The sequence below is a fragment of the Artemia franciscana genome, chromosome 2 (assembly GCF_032884065.1).
Source record: "Artemia franciscana chromosome 2, ASM3288406v1, whole genome shotgun sequence".
NCBI classification, from domain to species: domain Eukaryota; kingdom Metazoa; phylum Arthropoda; class Branchiopoda; order Anostraca; family Artemiidae; genus Artemia; species Artemia franciscana.
Genome location: NC_088864.1, coordinates 53,400,753 through 53,427,375, shown reverse-complemented (window position 1 = coordinate 53,427,375; position 26,623 = coordinate 53,400,753). Strand labels below are relative to the sequence as shown.

Sequence of the window (26,623 nt, the reverse complement as noted above, 5' to 3'; positions counted from 1 at the left end):
ATACATCAAAAGAAGTAACGTTTTATTTTAATTCTAAATTTGTAAAAATTAAATATATAAAAAATAAATTTGTAAAAAATATAAAAATTAAATATGTAAAAACCTACTAGCCAGAGAAAATGCCTAATTTTAAAAAAGGGAGGTACTACCGAAAAAAAAAATCAAATCAATATTAATGAAATACACACTATCAAATTCAGCATGTTATGGAATTCTACTTTAGAGGTTTCAATCTCATGTTTACATAAATTTGAAATTTTGAAAAAGGTCACGGATACATATCTTTTTTATCTTTTTTCCCCATGGGTGATCGTATTGAACCAATGGTCTTAGAAGATCGGGAGAGGCCTCATTTGAACGGAAATCAAAATTTCTAGTCCCTTTTTATGTGAAAAAAAAATACTGGAGGGAAAACATCCCCTACCCACGCCCTTTTATCAAATTTTTGGGATAGTCATCTAATTCCACATTGTTGGAAGCAAGGCTATATCTTGGGAGGAGGGTCGTTGCTCATGAAAATGTAACTAAAATGTACACAAGCAAATTTTGGTACATTTTTTAAAGTTCTTTTTATTTGTAAACCCCCCACCCCGAAAAAAATAATAAAGCCTTGGTTGAAAGTCTATGGCCTTGGTTTTCAACAAGGCTACGGCCTTGGTTGAAAAGCCCAAGGCCATAGACTTCTGAAACGCAAGGGCTTTCCGGGGGTGACATGCTCCACATGTCACCATGGGAAAGGGCTGTAGGTTATGCAATTAACCCACTCCAGGTTGTGAAGGCAGCATATCTGCAATAATATATTATGAATGGCTAAGGCTATTAAGTCGAAACTCTATGGCTATTTTGAAAGGGATTTAATACTACATCGAAACAGACTTGACACCTTGAGAATAAAATCAAAGACATCTGATCCCCTTAAACATATCTCAGAAACAACTGAGGGTATTAAGTCAAAACATTCAGAACTTGTTGAGCGGGATCATGTGCTAACTAAAAGAAACTTCGTGAATCTAGCTTATCAAACGGCCGCTTCTGCAATACAAGGGCGTATCTGTAATATTTTATGAGCCGCTAGGGATATTATATTTAAGATTTCAAGGAGTGTTGAGGAGGATTTTGAACTAAATCAAAAGGCACTATGTACATCCAGGTTGTCAAAAGGGTGTATCTAAAATATCTAGAGAACGGCTTGAGTTGAATGTTTCATTGAATGTTGAGGGGGTTTTCGAACTAAAAAAAAAAAACAAACAATATGTGCTTCCTATTTTCAAAACGTTGTATCAGCAATATTGTAGAAACAGCTAAGGTTATTAAATGACAACTTTCATTTGTTGTTAAACTAAATCATAGGACACTATATGCATTCATGTTATTAAACGGAATATTGACAGTATCTTAGGAACGACTAAAGATATTTAGTTGATAATTTCAAAATCAAAACACACTAATAGCTTCCAGTTTGTCAGAAGAACATATCTGTACCATCTTAGGATATGCTACAGATATGAATTTAAAGCAGCCTGAGAGTTATGAGGAGTATATTGAACTAAATCATAAGACGCTATGTGCACCCAGGCGGTCATAAGGACATATCTTCAATATCTCATGAACTTTAAAGGGTTTTAAGTTGAAACTTTCACGGAACTGTAAGAAATGTGCTACACAAAATCAAAAGACGCTAAGCGCATCAGTGCTATGAAAAGGTGCATTTGGGATATCTCAAATTGTCGATAAGGTGTATCTATAATACTTCAGGATCAGCAAAGAGAATAAAATTGAAAATTACGGTATACCAAGGGGGATATTGAATTAAATAAAAAACATCTAGTGCACCATGGTGGTCAAAATGGCCTACATTACATACCTTAGGAGCAAGTTGAAACTTTCAGGTAATTTGAGGGGGTTTTGAAAAGAATGTTGAGATACTATGTGCAAACACGTTTTCAAAAGGGAATATCGCTATATTATGGGAACTTCTAAGTATATTAAGCTGTGAAGTTCAGTTAATGGTGAGGAGGGTGTTGAATAAGTTCAAAAGACACTATACGCATCCAAAGGCTCAAAAGGGTATGTCTGAAAAATAGCAAGAACGAAATTAGCAGGGGTATTTCGGGTAATCTTTTAGGGGAGTATGGGGGGGATTGGAACATATTAAAAGATATCATGTGCATGCACATTGTCAAAGTGGCGTACATGTAATACTTCAAAAACTACTAAGGACATTAAGTCAAAACTTCCAGTCCATGTTATAATAGATCAAACATACAATTTTAAAGGGTGCATTTGCAACATCTTAGAAATAGCAAGCAATGCCAAGATGAAACTTTCAGGGAATTTTGAAAGGGTTTTTGATCTATTCATAAGGCCCCTTATACATCCTGGTCGTCAAAATGTGTCTCAGTATCTAGAGGACCGGTAAAGATTTTAAGTTGAAACTTTAAAGGTATTTTGAGAGGGATGTTAAAGTACAGATGTAAGGTAACCGTCCCCCTCTGTTCTTTTAAATTGCCTCTTGACACTGATAGAAACCATAAAATGCCATTTTTTTTCAAAATAGCCACAGAATGTAATAGGGGATGCTATTACCTCACAGCACCTGAAGCAAAAACTATAAACTATTATTTTTGTCCATTTTTTACATGCATCGTTTACAATTGGGATAGAGGGAAATGTCTTATCCTCGGTGTGTCTGAAAAACCCAAGGGTATTTAGGTGAAGTTCCTCGGAATGTTAGAGAGTATGTTGAGCTAGACAAAAAAAAGTATCTAAATCCAAGTTTTCAAAAAGGCGTATCTGCAATATCTTAGAAATGGGTATGGGCATTAACTTGAAACTCTCAGACCCACTACTACTGCTCTTTGCAAGGCCATATCAAAGATTTATTTTTCAAGGAGGGGCTTAAAAAAAAACTATAAGAAACACATGCGAAATTATTACATGCGAAACTACTTTAGAGGAGAGAAATAGCTTGTAGATTCATATATTTTTTTGGTAACTTTGGCATTTCACGATAAACTGAAATTTCTTTCACCACAGTGATTGAAAAGAATGTACAAATGTAGATCGAGACTCAGTTCTGCGAATCTCGTAAGTGCTTAAAAAATTGATGAAAGTGAAGAGCAAAGGTGACAATTAAAACGACCAAAATTATTGCCTTGCAATTTATACAAACCACACTTGAAAACTCGTTTCAAATAAACTCACATGTTATGTTTTCTCTATATTTACGGAATTATGAAAAACTAGCACTTTGCTGAACTTATAGACTTATAGAGCTAACATTTATAGTAAATTTATCGATTTCATGACTAGTCAAAGACTTTCAAGAGCCTCATACACTAATCTTTTATTTTCTACAGGTTGATTAAAGAATTGTATCCTCCTAAGCCTGTTTGATTGAGTTGGTTTTCTTTTTTTGTCGCACAGTAGAAAAAAAGAGGCTAAAGACAAGGTTAGGAATTGAAAAGCGACAAATTTAGGGTCAAAGTGAACCAAATGCAGTATTAAAAATATCTACCTCCCAGTTTAAAGCCTGATTGACAACATCAGTATAATCCCAAACGTCAATTTTATGCATAGTAAGACCATACGTTCCTTCAGGTGACTGGTACACACAGCGATAAATTCCCGTATCTCTTTTGTCTGCTTCCTAAAAAAGGTGTAAATGAGCATAAAAATATGAACAATTTCTATCATTCAGTGTTTCTATAATGTACTTCACATATCAATAGACTAATATTGTATAAAACAAAAAAAGAAACATTGAAAAGAGAGAAGAGGTTTAAAATCGTAACCAGATCAGGAGGAGGAACTAAACTGAAGCGATCTAGGAAAAGACTTAGTTTAAATGTAAAATATTAATTGAATAAAAAAATAGTAAGGACTTAATGAATATGGGTAGGATCTATATTTTAATGGAAAAAGCCAGATCATCGCAATTATGAACAAAACTAAGCACTTTATTTGTGTGAGCAATCGGTTGGCACAAATTTAGGGGTGGGGGGTATTTAAAAAAAATAAAGATAGCAGCAATCTTGAAAAAAGTGGGAAAGGGATGACAATTGCGAGGGAAGAATGCTCATGTGACGAAACTTTTTTTGCAATGAATGATGAACGAAAATCTTTGAAGGAATGATGAGCATTGTTTATATTGGTCTTCAAGGTAACTGAAATTTAAGGAAGAACAAATTATGGATTTTTTTTTGCTTTTTTTTTATGAAGATGCAAAAAAAAATCTACGGACTGGAGCTATTTTTTCCTCATGACAATGCCATAAAATGGTATTTTTATTATCTATACACCCCAATTAGTGCCTCCACAAGATTATTCACGTTCTTCTATAATTCGTCTGATTAAGGGATTTCAACAGATTACCACTCTGTGGAATAGATTCCAGCGCATTTGCCTAATTAAATTTTTTTTTCTCTCAGTGTTTGATCAGTTGCAATTGAAGTTGTGCTTTCGTCACTGCTCCATGCTGAAACAGTTTTGAAATAAAAGTGGTAAGCTTTAAGCTGCACAAATTAACATTTACGCAATTTAACTTGAATATTTCAAATAATACCCATTGAAGAATGTTTATACTAGTCTTCAAGGTATTAAATAAAATAAAACAAGTTTTTTTTTTCAACTGAAAGTAAGGATTAATATTAAAACTTAAAAAAAATATTATGTATATGAGGGGGTTGCCCCCTCCTCAATGCTTCGCTCCTTATGCTAAAGTTTGAATTTTTGTTCCAATTATTTAAGAATAGCTATTAGAATGAAAGTTCTTAAGCCGAACTGGCCAGACATGACAATAAACAATCAAGAGAGATAAAACTCTAAAAAAGAAAACTTCAAACGAGACGACGGCCAGTAGAATTAAAAGACTAAAACAACGCGGATATTTCGCCTGTATAAAACAAGGCGTCTTCAGCACAAGATAGAAAATTAAAAGAAAACTAATCTAAAAACAAATAAAAACCACCACCAAATATAATAAATACAATTGTCGCTACTTATCCACGTAGGGAAAAGCAGCTATGCGAGTTACTTCAATGAGAATCAAAGAGCAACTGAGGAAAATCTACGCAAATTGAAACTTAGTTAATTATTCTGTTGCGAAATAATCCTTTTGTAAGCTAACATTGAAGCAACTCTTTTTGGTCTAGTGGGTAATCTTGTCCCCTGGTGATTGTGGAAAATTTTAATTCCCCCATCGACTATTGGTTCATTTTTTAAAAGAATATCATAAATTGGGTCAATATTTAAATTCCCTGTGTCTCTATTTATTGAAATATTAGCAAATATATGTTTTTTAATTTCTATAGCCTCCCTCGCCCACTGAGAAAAACCTCTATCATTAGAAATAGCTGTAGCCTCATCAAATTGTATAAAATGTTCAGGATAAAAGAATCTGTGTTCAGCTGAACACAGATTCTTTTATCCTGAACATTTTATACAATTTGATGAGGCTACAGCTATTTCTAATGATAGAGGTTTTTCTCAGTGGGCGAGGGAGGCTATAGAAATTAAAAAACATATATTTGCTAATATTTCAATAAATAGAGACACAGGGAATTTAAATATTGACCCAATTTATGATATTCTTTTAAAAAATGAACCAATAGTCGATGGGGGAATTAAAATTTTCCACAATCACCAGGGGACAAGATTACCCACTAGACCAAAAAGAGTTGCTTCAATGTTAGCTTACAAAAGGATTATTTCGCAACAGAATAATTAACTAAGTTTCAATTTGCGTAGATTTTCCTCAGTTGCTCTTTGATTCTCATTGAAGTAACTCGCATAGCTGCTTTTCCCTACGTGGATAAGTAGCGACAATTGTATTTATTATATTTGGTGGTGGTTTTTATTTGTTTTTAGATTAGTTTTCTTTTAATTTTCTATCTTGTGCTGAAGACGCCTTGTTTTATACAGGCGAAATATCCGCGTTGTTTTAGTCTTTTAATTCTACTGGCCGTCGTCTCGTTTGAAGTTTTCTTTTTTAGAGTTTTATCTCTCTTGATTGTTTATAGCTATTAGAATAATAAGCCATATTAAAAGTTATAAAAACAATTTTGCGTAAAGAGTGGCGTATTGATGAGGGGGTAACCCCCTCATATACGAAATAATTACTGTTCGTTTTAAGTTTTAATGTTTTGCCTTAGTTTCAGATGAAAAAACTTGTTTTTTTAATTTAATTTCTGACCGTTTTTTCAATAACTCTGGAAAATTTGGTCCTCGCTCAATGGAAAATTACCCCCTCCACGAAAATTCCTCAATGGAAAGATCCTTCCACGGATTCTCCCGCCAGAAAAATCCTCCGAAAAATGTCTGTATGCCTCCCAATAACAGATACTATGTGTAAACAATAGGCAAAGTTCATAGTTCAAAGTTCAAAGTTCATAGCCCTTCCTCGTGGACTATGGGGAGTCAAGTCATCCTCAAAGATATAGTTACTTAATCTTTCAACTATACTGAACAAGATGGCTATTTAAAAATATTTTTATCAGATGACTTTGAGAGAAAAAGAGGTGTGGGAGGGGACTAGGTGCCCTCCAATATTTTTGATCACTTAAAAAGGGGACTAGAACTTCTGATTCTTATCAAATGAGCCGTCTCCCGACCCTCTAGAACCACTGGCTCAATATGATCACCCCTGGGTCTTTCGTTGATGCGTCAAAACAGTACAAGAGCAAAATAATAACGTACTAATTACTCCACTGGGAACATAAGCCTTAAGTTATTTTTTCTGCGTTTTCTTCTCATGAGTAAACAACCATCACTGAAAAACAAAATAGCTGCAAAACTAGTTTTCATTTGATAATATTTCGATCTTTAATTTTTCATCATAAGCCTTCTAACATGGTAAGAATTACCGCGATTTTTGTCTGGAACGACCTGAGTCTTTTTTTTTCGGGGAATTTTTTAAGACCCTTCGATTCTTCTTTATTAGTAGGGGAAAGATACGGAAAAAAATGGCCGAACCAGGAAAAAATTGGTACAGAAATTATTTTTGCACCACTGTGTTCATAAAAGAGAGCTCTACAACATATCAAAAATCTAAATCTCCATCCCGTTGCGAAATTCCCTTTTTTTCACGTTTTTTGCGCCTATTTTTTAGATATTTCCAGAATCCAAGAATGAGGAACCGTGAAAAGAAAACTAGTTTATTGATGGTTTCCCTTTTAAGAAACGATTGTTTTTGTGCTCTTTTATTAGAAAGAAACATCACGTTTAATCATTTAATCCTTTTTTATGTTTTGTTTTTGTTTTTGTATGAAGTAAAAAAAAAAAAAAAAAAAATCAAGTGACACACGATCACGGGGTATTTTTCGAAGAGGAGCACGAATTTTTCGGTTCAGAATGAGGGTTTTCGTTGTAACATTCACCGACAGCTCACTTATTCCCAGTTCTCTTTTTTAGATGGCTGAGACCGCAGTTTTATGTCCCCTTTGTGAACGTTCAATAGACACCTCAGAATCGTCGGTACTGGCAGAAAAAGGAGCTACGAAGAACAATGAAGCTAGCAAAACGAGAGGTACCAGCATCTCTGTCGAGGCAGGGAACCAAGTCCATGTTGCTTGCAGAAAGACTTTCACAAACAAAATATACCTGTCGAAAATTGAGAATGAGAGACGACGAACATTGCAAGAAAAGACGGAAGCAGAAAAAGTGGTACTCCGATCACGGACTCCAAGTTTCAACTTCCAAGAGTGTTGCTTTTTCTGCACTACAAGGATAAATCTCCACACTACCCAAAGAAAAGGACACGAGTGGTACAAGGTTTGGAATAAAGACTTTGAAGAGAGTATAAAGGCAGTGTGCAAAAGCCGTGATGATGATTGGTCAAATAACGTTTTCCGCCGAATATGTGCAGTGTCAGACCTGCACGCAGTTGACACCATTTATTACGCAGCCTGTTCTTCTATGTTTCGATTAAATAAGAGCCTTCCAGCCAGATTTGCGACGCAAGAACTTTTTGGAATACTCGAAGATACTGAGCCAGATAAAAAACGTCCAAAAAGGGGGAGGCCAGGTCACGATGACAGATATCAGGTGTTTTTGAAGCTGGCTACTTTTTCGAAGAAAATGACGAAGAACAGTATACAGTCAGTGAGCTTGTTGTTAAAATGGGAGAGCTTTTGAATGGGACAGACCTTGAACCGTACTGTAACAAGTACTTGAAGAGCAAGCTTCTGGAATATTTCAGTGACCAGCTAGTATTTGCAACTATTGACGGTAAGGCTGACGTGGTGACATTCAAAGAAAAGCATCAGCGATACTCCAGAATTTTTATTACTTGGACCAAACCGATAACGAAGAGAGTGAGAAAATCAAGCTTATTAGAGCAGCAGCAAAGATTATCAAAAGTGATGTCAAAGGACTGCCAGCACAGAAGGAATCATATATGACCGCAAAACAGATTTCTTCTGGAGAACAGCTGGAAGGCTCTCTACCTGATAGCCTAATGGTGTTCTTAGATGAAATATTCGTTGGAACCGATGTTTCCTTCAAAGTGCTTGCCATTGGCAATTCCATCGTTCAAGCAGCTCGTCCACGCGCCCTCATTTGTCCACTGCAACTAGGCTTAGCAGTGCAACTGGATCACCATTTCAAGTCGAGATTTTTTATTGACACTTTACACAGCCATGGATTCTGCTCCTCCTATGCTGAAGTCCAGAAATTTAAACGCTGTGCAGCATGGACTGATGAAACGCTTCATCAGTCCATGATGAATCTAGCCTTGCAGGAGTTACCTCTGCACATGCTGTGCAGCATGTAGCTGATAATGCAGATCACGATGTTTGCACGATGGACGGAGGAAACACTTTCCATGGGATGGCTCTGCTAGCAACAGTCACGCCTCCTCTCATTAACAGCCGATCACCCATTCCGAGAGTTGAAGTTTCATTAGATGAAGTAGCCCAAAAAGGAAAAATTCCCATCTACCCTTACCGCTCAAGTGAGACAGTGCTTTCAAAGGTGCAATATGAGAAGATCCCTGGCAAAAATGTCAACGACCCGTATGCCTCACTCGATCAGCTCTGGTTAGCTACCGGGTTCCTGAATGTCCCAAGGCCGAGCTGGAATGGATTCATGCAGTCAGTTTTCTCTAACCAAATACATCATGAAACGGGAAACCTTCGCAGCAAGGCAAGCGTCTTGTTTTTGCCCATGATTGACCTGCCGTCTAGCAACGAATCCGGCCTTTACTCACCTTGTGCTTTGTAGCTTCGCAAGGCAGAACCTACGGATTCACACCCGTTCTCACATTTGACTAGCCACTCTGGTGGAAGTCTATGAAGATCCTCAAGTCCGACACGACGAATGAGCTGAGTAGGATTGTTCTCAAGTTAGACGGTTTTCATTTGATGATGAATTTCATCGGATGCATAGGACACCTCATGGAAGGTTCTGGTCTGAAAGAGGTTCTGGAATTGGTATACGCGACTGGTGCAGTGCCGCACATTCTTTCTGGAAAAGCGATTTCTAGAGCTGTTCGAGCTCACATTCTCGTGAGCTCGGCCATATATGCTCATCTCCTCGAAGAAGAGCAAGCGACATTGACGTCTCTAGACATGTCTACTGTCTTCGCTAACGTACTGGATGGATACCTCCCACCCGAAGATCTCAGTCATGATCCCCAGCTCAAGCAACTTGAAAACTTTCTCAAGCAGAGACGCCAATACCTGCTGACTCAGAGAACTGCGAAGCTCTGGCTTCAGTATATCGACATGGTTGGGATACTGCTTAAGTTCATACGTGCCGAGAGACTAGGCCTGTGGGATTTGCACCTACAATCTGCAGTAGAGATGCTTCCGTTTCTAGCAGCATCTGGACATAACCTCTATGTCAAATCGGTTTGGATATACCAGCAAGAGATGGCTAAGCTTCAAACTAGTCACCCACCAATCTTCGAAGCATTTGAAAAGGGAGGTCACACCATTAAAAGATCAGAGCGACGCTGGGCTGGGCTCTCGGCAGATCTTTTCATCGAGCAGGAGTATATGAGAAGTCTGAAAACATCGGGCGGTCTTACAACTGAAGGTGGGATGACAGAACAGCAGAGAGCCATTTGGGTTCTGTCAAGACAAGCATGCCTGGAGATCAACCTCTTGATGCAAAATTTGACAAAAATTGGCTACTCGACAAGTAAGCAGCACCGCGACATGAGTTACAGTAGAAAGGAGCGTGACTTTGACGATACCCAGAAGCTCGTCAGATACTTCGGAGAATCTTCTCCGTTCAGAAGTGACAATCAGCTTAGAAACATTGCCAACGGCATAACTTCTTCCCAAGATGTTAATGTTGACGAGGCCTATGTGGCTGGAAAGTTGATTCTAAGTAAGATGACGGGAAAAACCTTGAAGGAGCAAGTCTTCAAGAAAAAAGACCAAGTGACCCTAATGAATGCCAAAAAGGCGGGGTCCTCTGTGGTAGCGCACATAGATCCGGCTCTCCTTTTCCAGCGGTTTATAATAGTAGCCCAACGAACTGACCTCCGAGAAGAATACTTCAAGTGCGAACTTTGTACGATTCCTCCTTCTCTTTTCGAAAACGATGGCCTTATGAGAAAAGCAAATAAGCCAGAGCTTGCAAAAGCGATCTTTCTGGCTTGTGGGATTGAGACTCAGTCACCCTCAAGACCTGCTTCTGCGTGTAACATCGTCTTGGATGGTGGTTCTCTTCTACATCGAGTTCCATGGAAGGTAGGGTCAACCTTCAAGGCCATCTTTGCTTCATACATTCATTACGTACAAGCAAGGTACCCTAGTGCGATCGTTGTGTTTGACGGATATGAAGGTGGTCCAGCAATCAAAGATGCTACCCATTTACGTTCGAGCAAGGATGGTTGGCCGCCAAGTCTTTTTCACCGAAGAGATGACCCCCTGCATGAAGAAAGACGAGTTTCTTTCATGTAAGACAAACAAAGGACGTTTCCTGAAGCTGCTCGGCAACCATTTGAAAGCCGTTGGTTTCCGAATTTTCCACTCGGAAGGAGACGCCGACGTTCTGATTGTAGAAAAAGCCGTAGAAGCTGCTATTCTTACAGACACAATCGCGGTTACTGATGATACTGAAATCTTGGTTCTTCTGATCAGTCGATCAGATTTGCGTTCCGGGAGTTTATATTTCTCACCTGAAGCTAAGTTTGGCGGTACTAGTTCAGCTTGGGATATTAGTGAGATGAAGCAGAAGCTAGGAACAGATGTCAGCAATCTGATACCGTTCTGTCATGCCGTGCTGGGTTGTGACACAACCTCTCACCTTTACGGAATAGGAAAGGGCAAAGCCGTTCAGCTGCTACTTTCCAACAAGAGTTTCAGGGACAGCGCTGCTATATTTGGCGACAAGCTCGCATCGCTTGACGATATTGTGGCAGCAGGAGAGCGAGCATTGTTGATACTGTACGGTTGCCCTGATGTTTCGAACCTGGACACTGCCAGAAAGCTAATCTTTCACAGAAAAGTGAGCACTGCCACCACTTTCGTGCATCCACAAGAACTGCCACCGACTCAGCCACCGACTCAGGCTTTCAGTAGACCGACTATTGGTTGAGTTGGTCCATTGGTTGAGGCCTCTGTTAAAAAACTTACCCCTAGTCATGAACCTGCTACTTTTGATGCCAACAGTATAGAAATAATCAAACAAGAGGTATACACTAGCCTGAAATTGGATTTTGATGTGCTTGTTGAAAAATCACTCAAACAATATGATCTGAGGATGACAAAGCTTGAATCCTCCCTGAAATTGCTTGACTCAGGTTTGTCAAAGCTGCAAAATTCTCTGAAACCAATTCAATCCAATGTTGATCGTCTGAGTGATCAGTTTGACCAAATGAAACTCTCAAATCAGCTGGTCCTATTTGGTTTAAAAGAAGACCCTTATCCAGAAGCTTCTGAAAGCAGATTCCTTGGATTTTGCAGTACTAGATTTCCTGGTATTCCTGTGACCCAGAATGATATAGTTTCTGCTAGAAGGATTGGTAAACAAGGCTCAGGTTTGAAACCTCGTCCACTTGTTGAGGAATTTTGCAGTTCTAGAATGCAGCAGCTCATTCTTAGAGAAAAGAAATATTTGCAAGGTAGTGGTGTCTTTATTTCTGAGTCACTCACAAAGTTTAGACTTCAGCTACTTTATTATATTAAATCAAAGCTTGGGAAGTGGTCTACATGGTCTAGTGGAGGAGAAATACTCACAAAGCTTTCTGATGGTAAAGTCATTACTGTCAAAGAGGCATCTCAAGTTGATACTCTCTATCAGTTAATTACAGCTCATCCAAGTCCATCCAAGCCCCTCCCAGGACTGAAATAAACCATTTCTTTTTTTTCAGCTCTGTTTTGTAAATTTATTTATGATTTAATAGTTTTTCTTATGTTTGCATAATGTTGCTTATTATTTTTATTCCCTTTGAACCTAGTAGTTTATTATTGTCTTTGTTCTTGCAGTTGTTTTCTCTATGGTTGCCTATATGTCTTACCTTTCAATCCACCCTCTCTTACTTCAGCCTGCTTGTATGGATATTGTGTTCATTTGTAAAGTTAATGTATACATTTGTCATGTGTAGTATATATGGGTGATTTCTCCTTTCTTTTGAATTCTTCTATTCTTAATTCAGTTATATTTGATCAACCAAGTAGTGCTGGTAGACAAGAGGCACACACTTTTGACCCTCTCCTAAAATCTATGGTTAGTTCTAGCTGCAATTATCACACCACCATTGATTATTGTGATAACATTTTGCCCTCATTCTCTTCAAATAGTTGCTTTAATGTATTTTGTTTGAATGTGCGCGGAATAAGAGATAAGTGGGACAGTCTTAAATCGTATTTGTGGTCTAATAATTCTTGCCCTTTTGATGTCATAGGCTTGACAGAAACATGGTTATCTGATAGTGATAATTTTACAGCTTATGATATGGATGGTTATATTGCTATTCATGTCCCTAGAATGGTAACAAAGTGTTCTGGGGGTATTTCTTTGTTTATAAAGTCTAATATTGAATTTTGTAGAAGATCTGACCTTGAATCCTTGTTTACATCAGTGGTGTCTAATAGTAGGACAGTTTATTCTCTTGTCATTGATCTTAAAATGCCAGTTTGCATGTGATACTGTTTGTTTGTTTTATAAGCCCCCTCCTTTTCCAACACATCTGTTCTGTGATTTGCTTGATCAGCTTTCCGGTGTGGGGACTTTCTCTAAAAAACGAATTTGTGTTTTGGGAGACTTTAATTGCAATATGTTAAATGTTGGATCAAATGATGAATGTGACCATCTTTTTGATGTATTTTCTTCTTCAGGGCTACTTCCTTCAATTTTTTCCCTTCTCGTGTTGACCCTTCAAGAAATTCTGCCACTTTAATAGATAATATTTTCACTTCTCATTCTCCTAATTTGAAGTTTTCTTCTGGTCTTGTTTTCACTGATCTTTCTGATCACTTTCCTATTTATCTATCACTATCTGTGCCTAAAACTGAGATTACTGTGGATGAGAAAGGTAAGTCTTCTTTTAGAACTTTTACAGATAAAGAAATTTCTAATTTAGTACATGGTCTTTAGAGTAATGATTGGTCTAGTGTTCTTGAAGCTAATGATGCTGATTGTGCAACTAGATTATTTTTGTGTCGTATGGGAACTTTGTTGGATAAGCATTTTGCTCTTAGAAATAAGCCAAGAAATTTTACACCCAAATGCCCATGGATGTCTAGAGGTCTGATCAATGCAATCCATATGAAGGCGTCTTTGTTCAAGGCTGCATGTAAAAGTAAGACACAGGATGATCTTTTGAAGTATAAACATTACAAAAATGTGCTCACTTCTTCAGTTCGTTTAGCGAAAAAGCTCTGTTTTTCGCGTCGAATCAATAAATGCAAGGGGATTTTGCGCAAGGTTTGGACTGTATTTAATGAAGCTCTCTCTCGCAAGAAACTCAAACATTCCTCTCCATGTTTTTATAGAAATGCTGATGGTTCTGTTGTGGACAAAAGATCCTCAGTGAGTGCCTTCAATTCGTATTTCACCACACTTCCTTCAGTTCATAATTCCACCCCCGAGTAGAGTAAGTTGTTTTCCCTTGGCAGAGAAGCCTTTTTTCCTTTCCCCATGTAGTACTACTGAGATTTATAGTATTATTTCCCAACTTCCTAGCAGTCGTTCAGTTGATAGTTTTGGTTTGAGTAATAATGTCCTTAAAAAAATTAGTCAGTTTGTTTCTCATCCGATTTCACACATAACTAACCTCTCTCTTTCTTCTGGTATTTTCCCTCATTCATTTAAAGTTGCTACTGTTCTACCTTTGCACAAAAAAGGTGATTCGTCTATAATTTCAAATTACAGACATATTTCTCTTCTTCCCGTCATCTCAAAGGTTGTTGAAAAAGTAGTGTATCGTCGACTCTCTTCATTTGTTTTTAGTACTAATTCGACTGATGGAAATTCTCTCATCACTAACCATCAGTATGGTTTTCGTCCCTCATTTTCTGCCTTACATGCACTTACTGATGCTACAGAGTATGTGCGCATTAATCTGGACAAGGGCTTGTGTGTTTTGGGTCTATTTCTTGACTTTTCAAAGGCCTTTGATATGGTTGACCACAATGTTCTTCTGTCTAAACTATCCTTATTTGGTGTGCATGGAGTCCCACTAGATTGGTTTAGGTCCTACCTCTCAGATAGATCTCAGTATGTTTTGGTTAACCGTACTTCTTCCACTACTTTGCCTGTATTGAAAGGTGTCCCACAAGGCTCTGTGCTTGGACCACTTTTGTTTCTAATCTACATTAATGATCTTGTTGAAGGTCTTCATCCCCATGTTCACCCTGTTCTTTTTGCTGATGACAGTAATTTTTTCATTGCCGCGGTGGACCTGCCATCTGCCACTTCTATAGCTCAAGGTCTTCTTGATAAAGTAAAGGATTGGTGCTGGTCAAATGGTATGGCTCTTAACAGCCGAAAGAGTGCCATTGTCAACTTTAGGACCCCTTACCGCATGAGAGACGTACGGGAGCCAATCACCCTGACTTTTGGGAATGATATTATACCACAAGCTACTATGGTGAAACTTCTTGGTGTGTATCTTGACTGTTTTCTTTCTTTTAAACCACATATAACTCACGCCCGTTCCTTAATCCTCCGCCAGTCTTCAATGTTGCACCGGATTAATTCATTTCTTCCTCCTGATATTATGGTTTCTCTTTATCATGCTTTTATTCATCCTTACCTTTCTTATTGCTGCTCTGTCTGGGGCAATACTAATAAATCTCTTCTCTGCTCACTTCCAAGAGCCCAAAATAGGGCAGTGAAGGCTACTTTTCTTCTCCCTCGGCTTTGCCCTTCCTCTGATCTTTATAATGATACTGGAATAGCTCCGCTGGATCATATTATAGGTATAAGTACTCTTTATTTAGCGCATTCTGCTTTTCTAGGTACTCTTCCACCGACCCTGCAGCACTTTTTCTCAAGGACAGGCTCAAGTAGGTACTTTTCTTCTTTGCGTAATTCTTCTCGACGATTTATTTTATCAAAACGATCCTCTACAGCAGCTCAGAGGTCTCCTGTATATCAGTCAATTCTATTATGGAACTCCATCCCTTTGGATGTCCCTCTTTTTCTTTCTGTAAAGGCATTATTTCGTCGGGTCTTTCCAGTTAAATAATTTTTGTCTCTCTTTTAATTCTATCCCAATTTGTATGTCACTTCTCTTCTTTTAAATTTTTTTTTGTATATATTTTATAAGTGTTCTATTTTTGTTCTCTGTGGCCCATTACAAGCATAGCTTCTTGGGCCTATTAACTGATTTACTTTTGTAATAGTTTTCTTTAGTATTAATAAATTGATTGATTGATTGATTGATTGATTGAACCCAGTAGACCCTTTACGCCTGGGATGGAAACTGCAGGATAACGAAGTTTTTGCGCCAATAAAACAGATCTCCCTGCCGCTCCGTCTCAGCTGCTGAAAATTATCAAATGTTCGTGTCGTATTGACGGCTGTGATAGTGAAAAGTGTACCTGTAAGAAAAACGGACTTGAGTATACTAAAGCCTGCCCTACCTGTAAGGGAAGCTCGTGCAACAATTCGAAGTTTCAAGAAGAAGAACTTAGTGAAGAAGAATAACAGTTAACTGTTAACTGTGATGATGAAAAATCTAGTTCTATATTTTGATGATGTGCAATTTTTATATATTTGAAAAATAAGATAAAAGCTTTTCTCTGAACACATTAAGTTAGAACTTACCTTGTCTCATGGTGTTTGGCGCTGAGGTGTTTCGTCATTCCTGTTTATTGTTGTTTAGTCTTTTTTTTTTCTAAGCCTTTCGTTTACATAGCCAAATAGACTACAACGCTGGTAAGAGTTTTTTTCCCCAAAGACACAGTTTTTTTCCCCATTTTTTTTGCTGATAAATATTTTTCTTTTGGTCAGCTAACGAAATGAGTATCAGAAATGAATTCAGAGCCAAAAGCTGATCTAAAAAGGTGTGTAAAACATTATAGTTTACGTTTTTAATTTTTTTCTCGGTTTTTGAGAAAATAAATAAAAAAACATTAAAAAAAACAATTTGGCATCGAGCTAGAGATTTAGATTTTTGATATGTTGTTAAGCATTTTTTTCCGGTCCGGATGGTGAAGAAACCATTTCCGTACCAATTTTTTCCTGGTCAAAACTTATTTTTCTCCTACTATATCGAGCAAAATGATGGAAAAGCACGCTAAAGTCTGAGTGTTTGTCCCAATTTTTAGGAACGATCCCTAAAACACATGGGCCGTTTAATTACAACTGGCAGCTTTTACAAGGGGCTAAAAACTTTAGCGTGAAGACTAAGATATTGCGTGAGGTATCATACACAGAATAATTTCTGTTAGTTTGAAGTTTAATTGTGGCTCCTTACTTTCAGTTAAAAAACTTTTTTTTTATTTAACTTATGCTCTAGAGTCACTACAATCTTATGACTTATAAATCGTTTTTTCCACTTATTCTATTTTTTATTATAATTTACGAATGTGATTATATGATGTAAGGAAATAAATTATTGCATAGATATTTTAATTTTATTGCTCTGCATTGATATAGATTGGTCAGTATTTACATTGTACCTTTATTAGTTAAATTGTGTACTAACTAGTTTGATGTTTATGCTTTTGTTTTCTTTATAATCACCAATTTTGGAAGTTAATACATGTTTGCGTAAATTCACGAAAATCTAAGGAAGCAAAATAAGTTTTCAAAATCTAGGCGGATTGGGGAACGGATGAAAAATTGTCATTTTTTTTTTTCAAGTAAATACCAGAACTTTTTTTTAGTGGGGATTATACATTGGCTTTTACTTTCAAAATTCCCTCATATTTTCCTTAGAACTAATTCTGTATTTGTCTGAAGGCTCAATGAGAGTCAGTTTGTTTTGGATTTAAAATGCACTCTTTGAAGTATCTCCCTCTTTCCCTAGCTAGCCTGGATATTTTTAAGGTAAAAACAAATTTCACTGTCTTAGGTAGATTCCGTATTGTTTTGCAATTCCAAACATTTGCATATAAAGGATTTAGATCTCTACAATAGAGATCTCTGATTGTTTTGTGGTTAGGGAGGGAGAGAGAAGCCTCAAAGTTTGCATCTTAATGCCAAAAACATCCAACTCTCATTGAGCCTTCAGATAAACTTAGAATTAGTTGCAAGGGAGAGACGGGGGAAAGGTGGAGGTATAAATTGATATGTAATCCACAGGGCCGTATCCAAGACTGTTGTTTATTGAGTATTTTTTTCGGAGAGGGAGGGGGTAAGGGGTGAGGGAGGGGTACTAAAAAATAAAAAACATCAAAAATGTAAAATAGATATTCAATCCCTCTTCACTTCTGGGAATATTTCTGGTCTACGCTGTTATTATGAAAGTAAAGAGTAACATTAAATCCAAAAGTGACCAGAACTCATTACGCATAGGAGAGGGACTAGCTCTTCCTAGAGCTCATGGTCGCAGAAACTTCGGAATTTACTGATTATGTCAGAAACTGAGAGTTCTAGTCTTTTTTACAAGTCTAAAGTGATTGGAGACCAGTCAGTCGTGGGGGGGGTTATTTTTTCGAAGGGGCAGGTATTTTCCGCAGGGTTGTTTTATGGGGATATTTTCGACTGCGGGTATTTTTCGTGGGGGGGGGGGTATTTTCCGAGGAGTAAACGCCAGTTCCTGTTTGAAATACATAAAAAAAGAAAAATTGACATAATTTTATTTCGTATTTCAACAAATTTATCTTATTTCATATGTATAGTTATAGTTATACATATATGTATAGTTAAAATAGTCACAACTAACGCAAGGGAGTAGATAAGCGGTAAAAAAAAGAAAAAGAAAAAACAACATACCAAAATTGTAAGATCTCCAGATAACTTGTCAATAACATAATTATTTTCTAAGGAATCCACCAACACTTGGTCGTTAGGCAAAATCCAATGAAGAAACTGAGATCCACTCAAGTTACGAAAACATTCCAAGGTTTTGCTGTCTTTGTGAAGCAATGGCTCAGTTTCCAGTCCTAAACAAGCTCCAATCAGAAACAAAGTAGATAAGAGCAAAAACCTCTGGAAAAAAATGCCCTGAAAGTAAAACCAAAATAAAAATGGGAGCAGAGAAAGTCAAATCACTAATTTCGTGCAAAAACTAAATCATGGAAAAATTTAAATATGGGATTGCAAGTGGGCTAGGTTAGGCAGTAGCACCAATTAAGAAAAGAATATGGGACAACAAATTTTTTTCGATTTTTTTAAAATCTGAAAAAAACGGATATTTTTCAGAATCTAAATGGGCGAAGTTATTAATAGAAATTCAACAAAGGTTGCTTTTCTGTCTAGGATGGAAATTGGCCTGATTAAGACAACATAAACATCTCAAAACAGAAAAAATCATATATACATCTCAGCTCGTAAAAGCTTGAAAATTCAACTTGAAACAAAGCTTGAAGATACAACCAGACGTAGCACAAGATATTGGAGGAAATATTAATCAACGAAAGTTGTTTTCGTGTTAATAACATATATTCTGAAATACCAATATGTGATTATTCAAATCCTAGTAGTTTCTCCAAATTGCATTGGAAAAATGGTGAGTCATTTCTAAGGAAAAGCCAATGCATTAATTAAATGATGGGTCATTTCTCTTTCTCAACATTAGAGAAAGCCAAAAAAATTTCGCGTTCTATAGTTAACTTAAAAGCCAAATACCTATTATAGTAGCAGCTTTGTCTAAAGGATAGGGGATATATTAGTCTCCCTCTGGGAGAAATAAGGAATGTAAAAAAATCAAATGCCAAACCCCATACTTTTTACATATATTCATAATCCACACGAAAAAAATTGGATTTGTTTGCAATGAGACTTTTTCTGGGAAACAAGTCTACCAAAAGTTAAATCAGCTCAGAGAAAACTAATAAAATTTCCTAATGAGACAAGCAGAAACACAAAAGAAGTTAAAATAATATTCTAATAAATTTAGATATTCCCATGGTCAATGCTCCTTGCCATGGACTCCTACTACAATACGTGTGATTGCTATAAAAATTCCTCACATTCGCCAGTAAAAAAATGGTTTCCAAAACGAAAAAAGGTATCTTATCTATCTGATCTTTTTTTCCAGTACCATTAAACGGGGAATAAAATGAAAGAATCTATTTCAATATCCCTTTTTCGTTTCTGCTCTCGCAAGTTTAAGTGTAATTCCTGGAATCAACGTTTTCAAGCCCAAATAAATATGATTCTCAGAACAGGAAATATTAATCTTGAATGAAAGCATTCATTGAAATAAAAATGTTGGACAAATTTGAAACTAAGTCTAATTCTCGAATCCTAGTTGCTTTTTCTTTTTTATGTATTTCCTTTTTTTCCTTTTTTCATTTTTCCTTTTTCCTCCTTTCCTTTTTCCTTTCCAACTTTTTTCCACCTATAATATATAATATATAATATATATATATATATATATATATATATATATATATATATATATATATATATATATATATATATATATACATATATATATATAAAATCCTTTCCTAATATGATAGGTGTGATTGCAATAAATAGTCCTCACATTCGCCAGTAATAAAAATGGTTTCCGAAACAAAAAAAAGTATCAAATTTACCAGACCCTCTTTTTCAAAACCTTTAAATGGCGATTCAGATGAAAGAATATCTTAAAATATCCCTTTTCGTTCTTCAACCTCCCTTTCCGTATCCACTTTTCGTTTCTGCTCTCACAAATTTTAGTGTAATTCTTGGGATCAACGTTTTCAGACCCAATAAGTGCTCAGGATAGGAATATTAATCTTTAATGAAAATATTTGGTCTTTGGTATGAATTACTTTTTTAAAATTTAATGCTAAAAAATAGATAATCATACAAGCCTTGTTTTTAACACACTGTGGTAATTTCACGATATTCTAGCTCACAAGCACACTTGTTTCAGAAACTTCCTTTTCGTCAGCTTACCGATAACATAGTAAATCAAGCAAATTCCTTCCTTTCCAGTGTCCTCAGAAGAAACAAATGGAAAAAACTTCTCAGTTTGTGTTACAAGCAACAATAAAACCTGCTCCAGCTCAAATGTATTCCTTTGTATTTAAAATTTGCAAAAAAAACTTTGCTTCTTCAAAAGACATTAAATCTTGGAAAAAACCAGAATTGCAACTCTATTTGTTAAATCTAAAACCCGAATTCACTTTAAACAGGTTTTGAGTTCAAGTGCTAAATAGCAAGTGATGTAACCAGGTGCTCGTTTTGCTATTAAAAAAAGAAAATTTTACATTGAAAGTAAGGTGCGACATTAAAACTTAAAACGAACAGAAATTACCCCGTATATGAAAGGGGTTGTTCCCTCTTCAATGCCTCGATCTTTGCGCTAAAGCTTGACTCTTTCTCTCAACTCTACTTTTTAAAACAGTAAAATCTTCTGTTCATTTTAAGTTTTAATGTCGCTCCTTACTTTCAGTTAAAAAAAACTTTATTTTTTTTATTTAAATTCCGAACGTTTTTTAGTTAATTCATGTTTTGATTTCGGCTCTCCGCAGATGAGTAATTAAAGTGAAATTTGCATATTTATTTTTTTGGCTAAATTTCTTTCTCAGAGTTTTGATCGAATGATTTTGAGAAAAAAGAAGGGGAGAGGAGGCCCAGTTGCCCTCCAATTTCTTGGGTACTTAAAAAGGCAACTAGAACTTTTTTGTTTTTTTACGAACGTTTTCATTAGTTAAAGATATACGTAACTTACGAATTAGCTTACGTAACAAACTTCTATATTCGTATGTTTTATTGCATATATGAGAAGATTCACCCACTCGTCAATACCTCACTCTTTACACTAAAGCTTAAATTTTGTCCCCTGAATCACAAAGGCCGTAGAATAAATAGTTGAAATTACTAAAAATACTTTAGCGTAAAGAGTGAGGTATTAAGGGGAGATGAACCCCTTATATGCGTAATATTTTCTGTTAGTTTTAAGTTTTAATGCTACTCCTTACTTTCAGTTGAAAAAAAAATTTCATATTTATTTTTTCATTGTTTTTTTTAAATAATGCTAGAAAATGCTGCGCCCCCTTCATGGAAATCTTCTTCCCCCATGACAAATCCCTCAATACAAAGTTTTCCCACATATGTCAACACTGGTCAAAGTTTGTAACTTGCAGCCCCTCCCACGGGGACTCTGGGGGAGTAAGTCGTCCCCAAAGACATAGTTACAAGGTTTTTCGACTGTGTTGAACAAAATGGTTATCTCAAAATTTTGACCCGACGACTTTGGGAAAAAAGGAGCGTGGGAGGGAGCCTAGGTGCCTTCCAATTTTTTGTCACTTAAAAAGGGTACTAGAACTTTTTATTACCGTTCGAAAAAGCCCTTTCGCAAAATTCTAGGACCACTGGGTCGATACGATCACCCCCTGGGAGAAAGAAAAAAAGAGAAAAAACAACAACAATAAAACAAACAAATAAACACGCATCCGTGATTTGTCTTCTGGCAAAAAATACAAAATTCCACATTTTTGTAGATGGGAGCTTGGAATTTTTAAAGTAGGGTTCTATGACACGCTGAATCTGATGGTGTGATTTTCATTAAGATTCTATGGCTTTTAGGGGGTGTTTCCCCCTATTTTCTAAAATAGGGCAAACTTTCTCAGGCTCGTAACTTTTGATGGGTAAGACTAAACTTGATGAAACATAAAATCAGCATTAAAATGCAATTCTTTCGATGTAACTATTGGTATCAAGTTTCGTTTTTTAGAGTTTTGGTTACTATTGAGCCGGGTCGCTCCTTACTACAGTTCGTTATCTCGAACTGTTTCATTAAGCGAAAAAAAGTTTTTCGACGGAATGTAAAAAGTAACAGTAGAATTAAAAACAAATAAAAATTATCCTGTATATGAGAAGGGATGCCTTTCCTAGACTAACGTTCTTTCAAATAAATCTTAGCTAGTAACTAACTGAATGCATTTTAGTGTGCAAAAACTATAGCAAGTTGGTATTGTAGGCATTATATTTCGTTGGTATTGTAGGTATTATATATCTTATCAACGTTGTTAGATTTGTATAAAAATTAGCCTGTATTACACCGAATTTCTGAAATTGCTCCTTGCTTATCCCAAAGTGCCGCCCCAGCACACTGATAATACCAAGTAAATATAGTCTTCTATACCACACTAAAACATTTCTGTTCTAATTGGGGATGATTCTCATCTTATCATCCATATAACATGCTTAGTGAAAAATAAAGTATTAAACCAGTGGTTCCCAACAGGTTTCGGGCCATGCCCCACCAAGAAATTTCTAAAATCCAGATGCCCCATCGTGGTATTTAAATTTTCTTATTCAAAATTATATGTTTATTCACCTGAAGGAAGCTTAAAAGGCTCTTAAATTGGCGTCTATTTTTGGGTCGTCCTATAAGCTATATTTATATTAATGAACCATATTGTCTGAGCACAACACTTTTTTATAGGCTCCACTGGAACTGAAACCTCGTGTAACTGATACCCTTGCTACTGAACCCTCTTGCATCTGACCCCAGGTACAACTGAGGCCCCGTGAAACTTAACCCCAGTTTAATTAAGCCTTCGTGCAACTGAGCCCCGCAGAACTTAATCCTCGTGCACCTCTGCCCCCATTCAACTCAGCCTTCAATCAACTCAATATCTGTGCAACTAAACCTCATTCGGCTCAACTCTCATTCAACACAATCTCCGTTTTACTCAATCCCTGTGCAACTCAACCCCCATTTGTTTCAACCCACATTCTATTCACTTTCAGTGTCATTCAACTTCATTTAACTCAAACCACATTCAACTCAATCCCCGTTTAACCCAAACCTGTCCGGCTCGACTCCCATTCAAATGAACGACCTTCAGCTTAAACTTGTTCAAATCAATAATATAAATACAAAATTTAATTCAGCTCATTTTAACTGAGTCGACAAAAGCTGATTCGAATGAAACGGTCTTTATTTATTGGTAAATTATTTATACTGCTTCGATGTAAACCCCCTCCCCTCGTCTAAAAAAATATGCATCATTATGTTCAATATACCTGAAAATTAGCAGAGCTTTTCATTTCCGGGGCCCAAGCACGCTTAAAAGCCAATTATAAAACACTGTCTCATAAGAAAAACTTGCTGTTAATGCTGATTAAAGAATGATAGCTATTATTTAAATTGATATTAAATTTTATTTCAGAAAAAAAAGTTCTGGGAACTTGGAAAAAGAGCCGGTAACACTGATAAGTCTCCCTTTTTCTGTTTTGTTTCTCCAGTACTGACAGGGTCATAGAATATCGTAGAGAACTGTTTAATGCTATTTGCAATCTAACATTCACATTTACACGCTTTTTGCAATTTCGTCATGACAGCAAAATCTAATTTTACCAAAATCAAAATCTAATTCCAGTGTCATTTCAGGTCTACCACTGAAATCTACATGATAAAAATATCCATACTAGTGTTCAAAATCCACCTGTTGAATACTTCCCTACCCAGTCACCTTTGTAATTAGAAAGCAAAAAGAAGTTCCGAAAAAACCTACCAAGAGAAAACAAATTCATCCGAATAAAAAATTGATTCGCTAATGATAGAAGCAATTTATTTTCATTTCAACACTAAAATTAATTACAAAACAAATTTGTAAATTACAAAAAGTGCTTGATACCCCAATGTGTCTTCTTTTTCTTTCTCTTTTCCCCCCGCTCTAGCTGGTAACTGGAACATTGTAAGGTCCCTGAATTGGTTCTCGTTGGTTCACTGGGGTTTCTGAGGTTCTCGGAATTAGTGTTTTATTTTCCTCACCCTATAAAGTCGTGCATTAACTTGTAACTGGTTTGATGTTACTGGATTGTAACTGGTTTGACATAGCATACTTCACTCGAAATTTCCAAATAAAAAGAGGATTTGTTCACTACTCAAACCTGATTACAAGTATAATTATTGCTACCTTCACAATATTCTGTTATAATTTTTTTCAGCAGAAATTTTTGAGACTGTAAAACTTAGGTTTTTCCAAAATACCTTTTTTTGTTATTAAACCAAATGATTGAATGTTAAAGGTTAAGTCTACTTTTCACAATCGTCGGAGGGACCTTTGACGGAAAGTTGAAAAATTTGGCCCTAAAACTGGACTTCTGAAAGATTTACTAATCGGTTTCCCCAAAAAAAGACAAACTGAATGCTTTCCCTTTAATATATTAGGGGCAATAATACAATGCTGTACAACTGCCAAGGCTTGGCATACGCTACAAAATAGGGGAAATTGTCACTATACCCCGGCGCCATCTATTTTGTTATTCAAAAATGACATTACAACATAATTACTTTTCAAATAATCCTTTTACCGGGTCTATGACCCCTACCTCAGCATACTTATCCAAGGGTTGAAAAAACAACAACAACAGACAAACAAGTAAACACAGAGGTGTTTCCAAATTTAATGAATAAAATGCATATTTCTCGTTTTTGCATATGAGAGCTTGTGAATACGACAGCAGGATTCTTTCACACGTAAACTATGATGCTACAATTTTCCTCAATATCACACCCCTTTAATGATGTTTTGGTTACAATCGGATCATGTTACTCTTTACTGACAGTTTGTTGCCCTGAACCGATTTATTAGAATAGTCATACTCATAGATATGAAAATGCTTTGCAAAAGAATTTTTGCAACATATGATTGGAGGAAAACTACGAATGGATTAACTCTCATGCAAAAATATCTTTTAGCTAACCCTATTAAATGCTTATTTTAACTATATATATATACATATATATATATATATATATATATATATATATATATATATATATATATATATATATATATATATATATATATATATATATATATATATATATATATATATATATATATATATTAATATGAAGAAAAGAAAGCCAGTTGGAGATTAGGAGTTCTATTTGAGATAGTTATACATTACCCAAATAATAGGCTATCCATTACCTAAATATTGCTAGTATTCCTGTTTTATATAGGAGGGGGTAAGTATCGTGAAACTATATCTTTACCCTCCCTAAAAGCCATCTCTGCACCAAGAGAAAGAGCGAGAGGGGAGGCCTAAGATATATCACTAAAGGGTAAGTCATATCTTGAGCCTGAGGCTCAAGACTCCTATATTTACTCCTATATTGTTAAAACAAAATATCTTTTCTGAATGTAAAATCTTTCATGGTTAATTCAAGTTAATTTGTTTATTTCACACATTTAAAATGGTGCAGGCTTTTAAAACTCGAAGTTTTGAAAGTTTTATTTTCTTTTAACTTCAGATAAAATGCAACTTAAGACATGTGTCGCAACAGTATTTGTATTTCGAAACTAAATTTGAGCTTATTAGACTTATAATCACTTTTTATCATGAAGCAAATGGATAGTCAAGATTTTGTCAATTCCTAAAAAACAATCTTTACATGTACACACACATACACACCCACACACACACACACACACACACACACACACACACACACACACACACACACACACACACACACACACACACACACACACACACACACACACACACACACACACACACACACACACACACACACACACACACACACACACACACACACACACACACACACACACACACACACACACACACACACACACACACACACACACACACACACACACACACACACACACACACACACACACACACACACACACACACACACACACACACACACACACACACACACACACACACACACACACACACACACACACACACACACACACACACACACACACACACACACACACACACACACACACACACACACACACACACACACACACACACACACACACACACACACACACACACACACACACACACACACACACACACACACACACACACACACACACACACACACACACACACACACACACACACACACACACACACACACACACACACACACACACACACACACACACACACACACACACACACACACACACACACAACACACACACACACACACACACACACACACACACACACACACACACACACACACACACACACACACACACACACACACACACACACACACACACACACACACACACACACACACACACACACACACACA

General features: G+C 36.4%; 1 protein-coding gene across 2 annotated transcripts in view; it reads right to left on the bottom strand.

Moving 5' to 3' along the window:
• The window catches only part of LOC136043627 (uncharacterized), a 52,220-nt gene that overhangs the window by 16,738 nt on the left and 8,859 nt on the right, over window positions 1–26,623 (bottom strand). Inside the window, exons 1-3 of one of the 2 annotated variants that reach the window (XM_065728539.1) lie at window positions 20,458–20,648; window positions 18,340–18,570; window positions 3,518–3,649 (exon numbers count right to left, since the gene is read on the bottom strand). In XM_065728539.1, the coding sequence (XP_065584611.1) occupies window positions 3,518–3,649; window positions 18,340–18,570; window positions 20,458–20,466 (372 nt within the window). In that variant the 5' untranslated portion in view covers window positions 20,467–20,648. Of the gene's footprint in view, window positions 1–3,517; window positions 3,650–18,339; window positions 18,571–20,457; window positions 20,649–26,623 lie in introns of those variants that run through there. The other variant, XM_065728533.1, reaches the window with a different exon arrangement.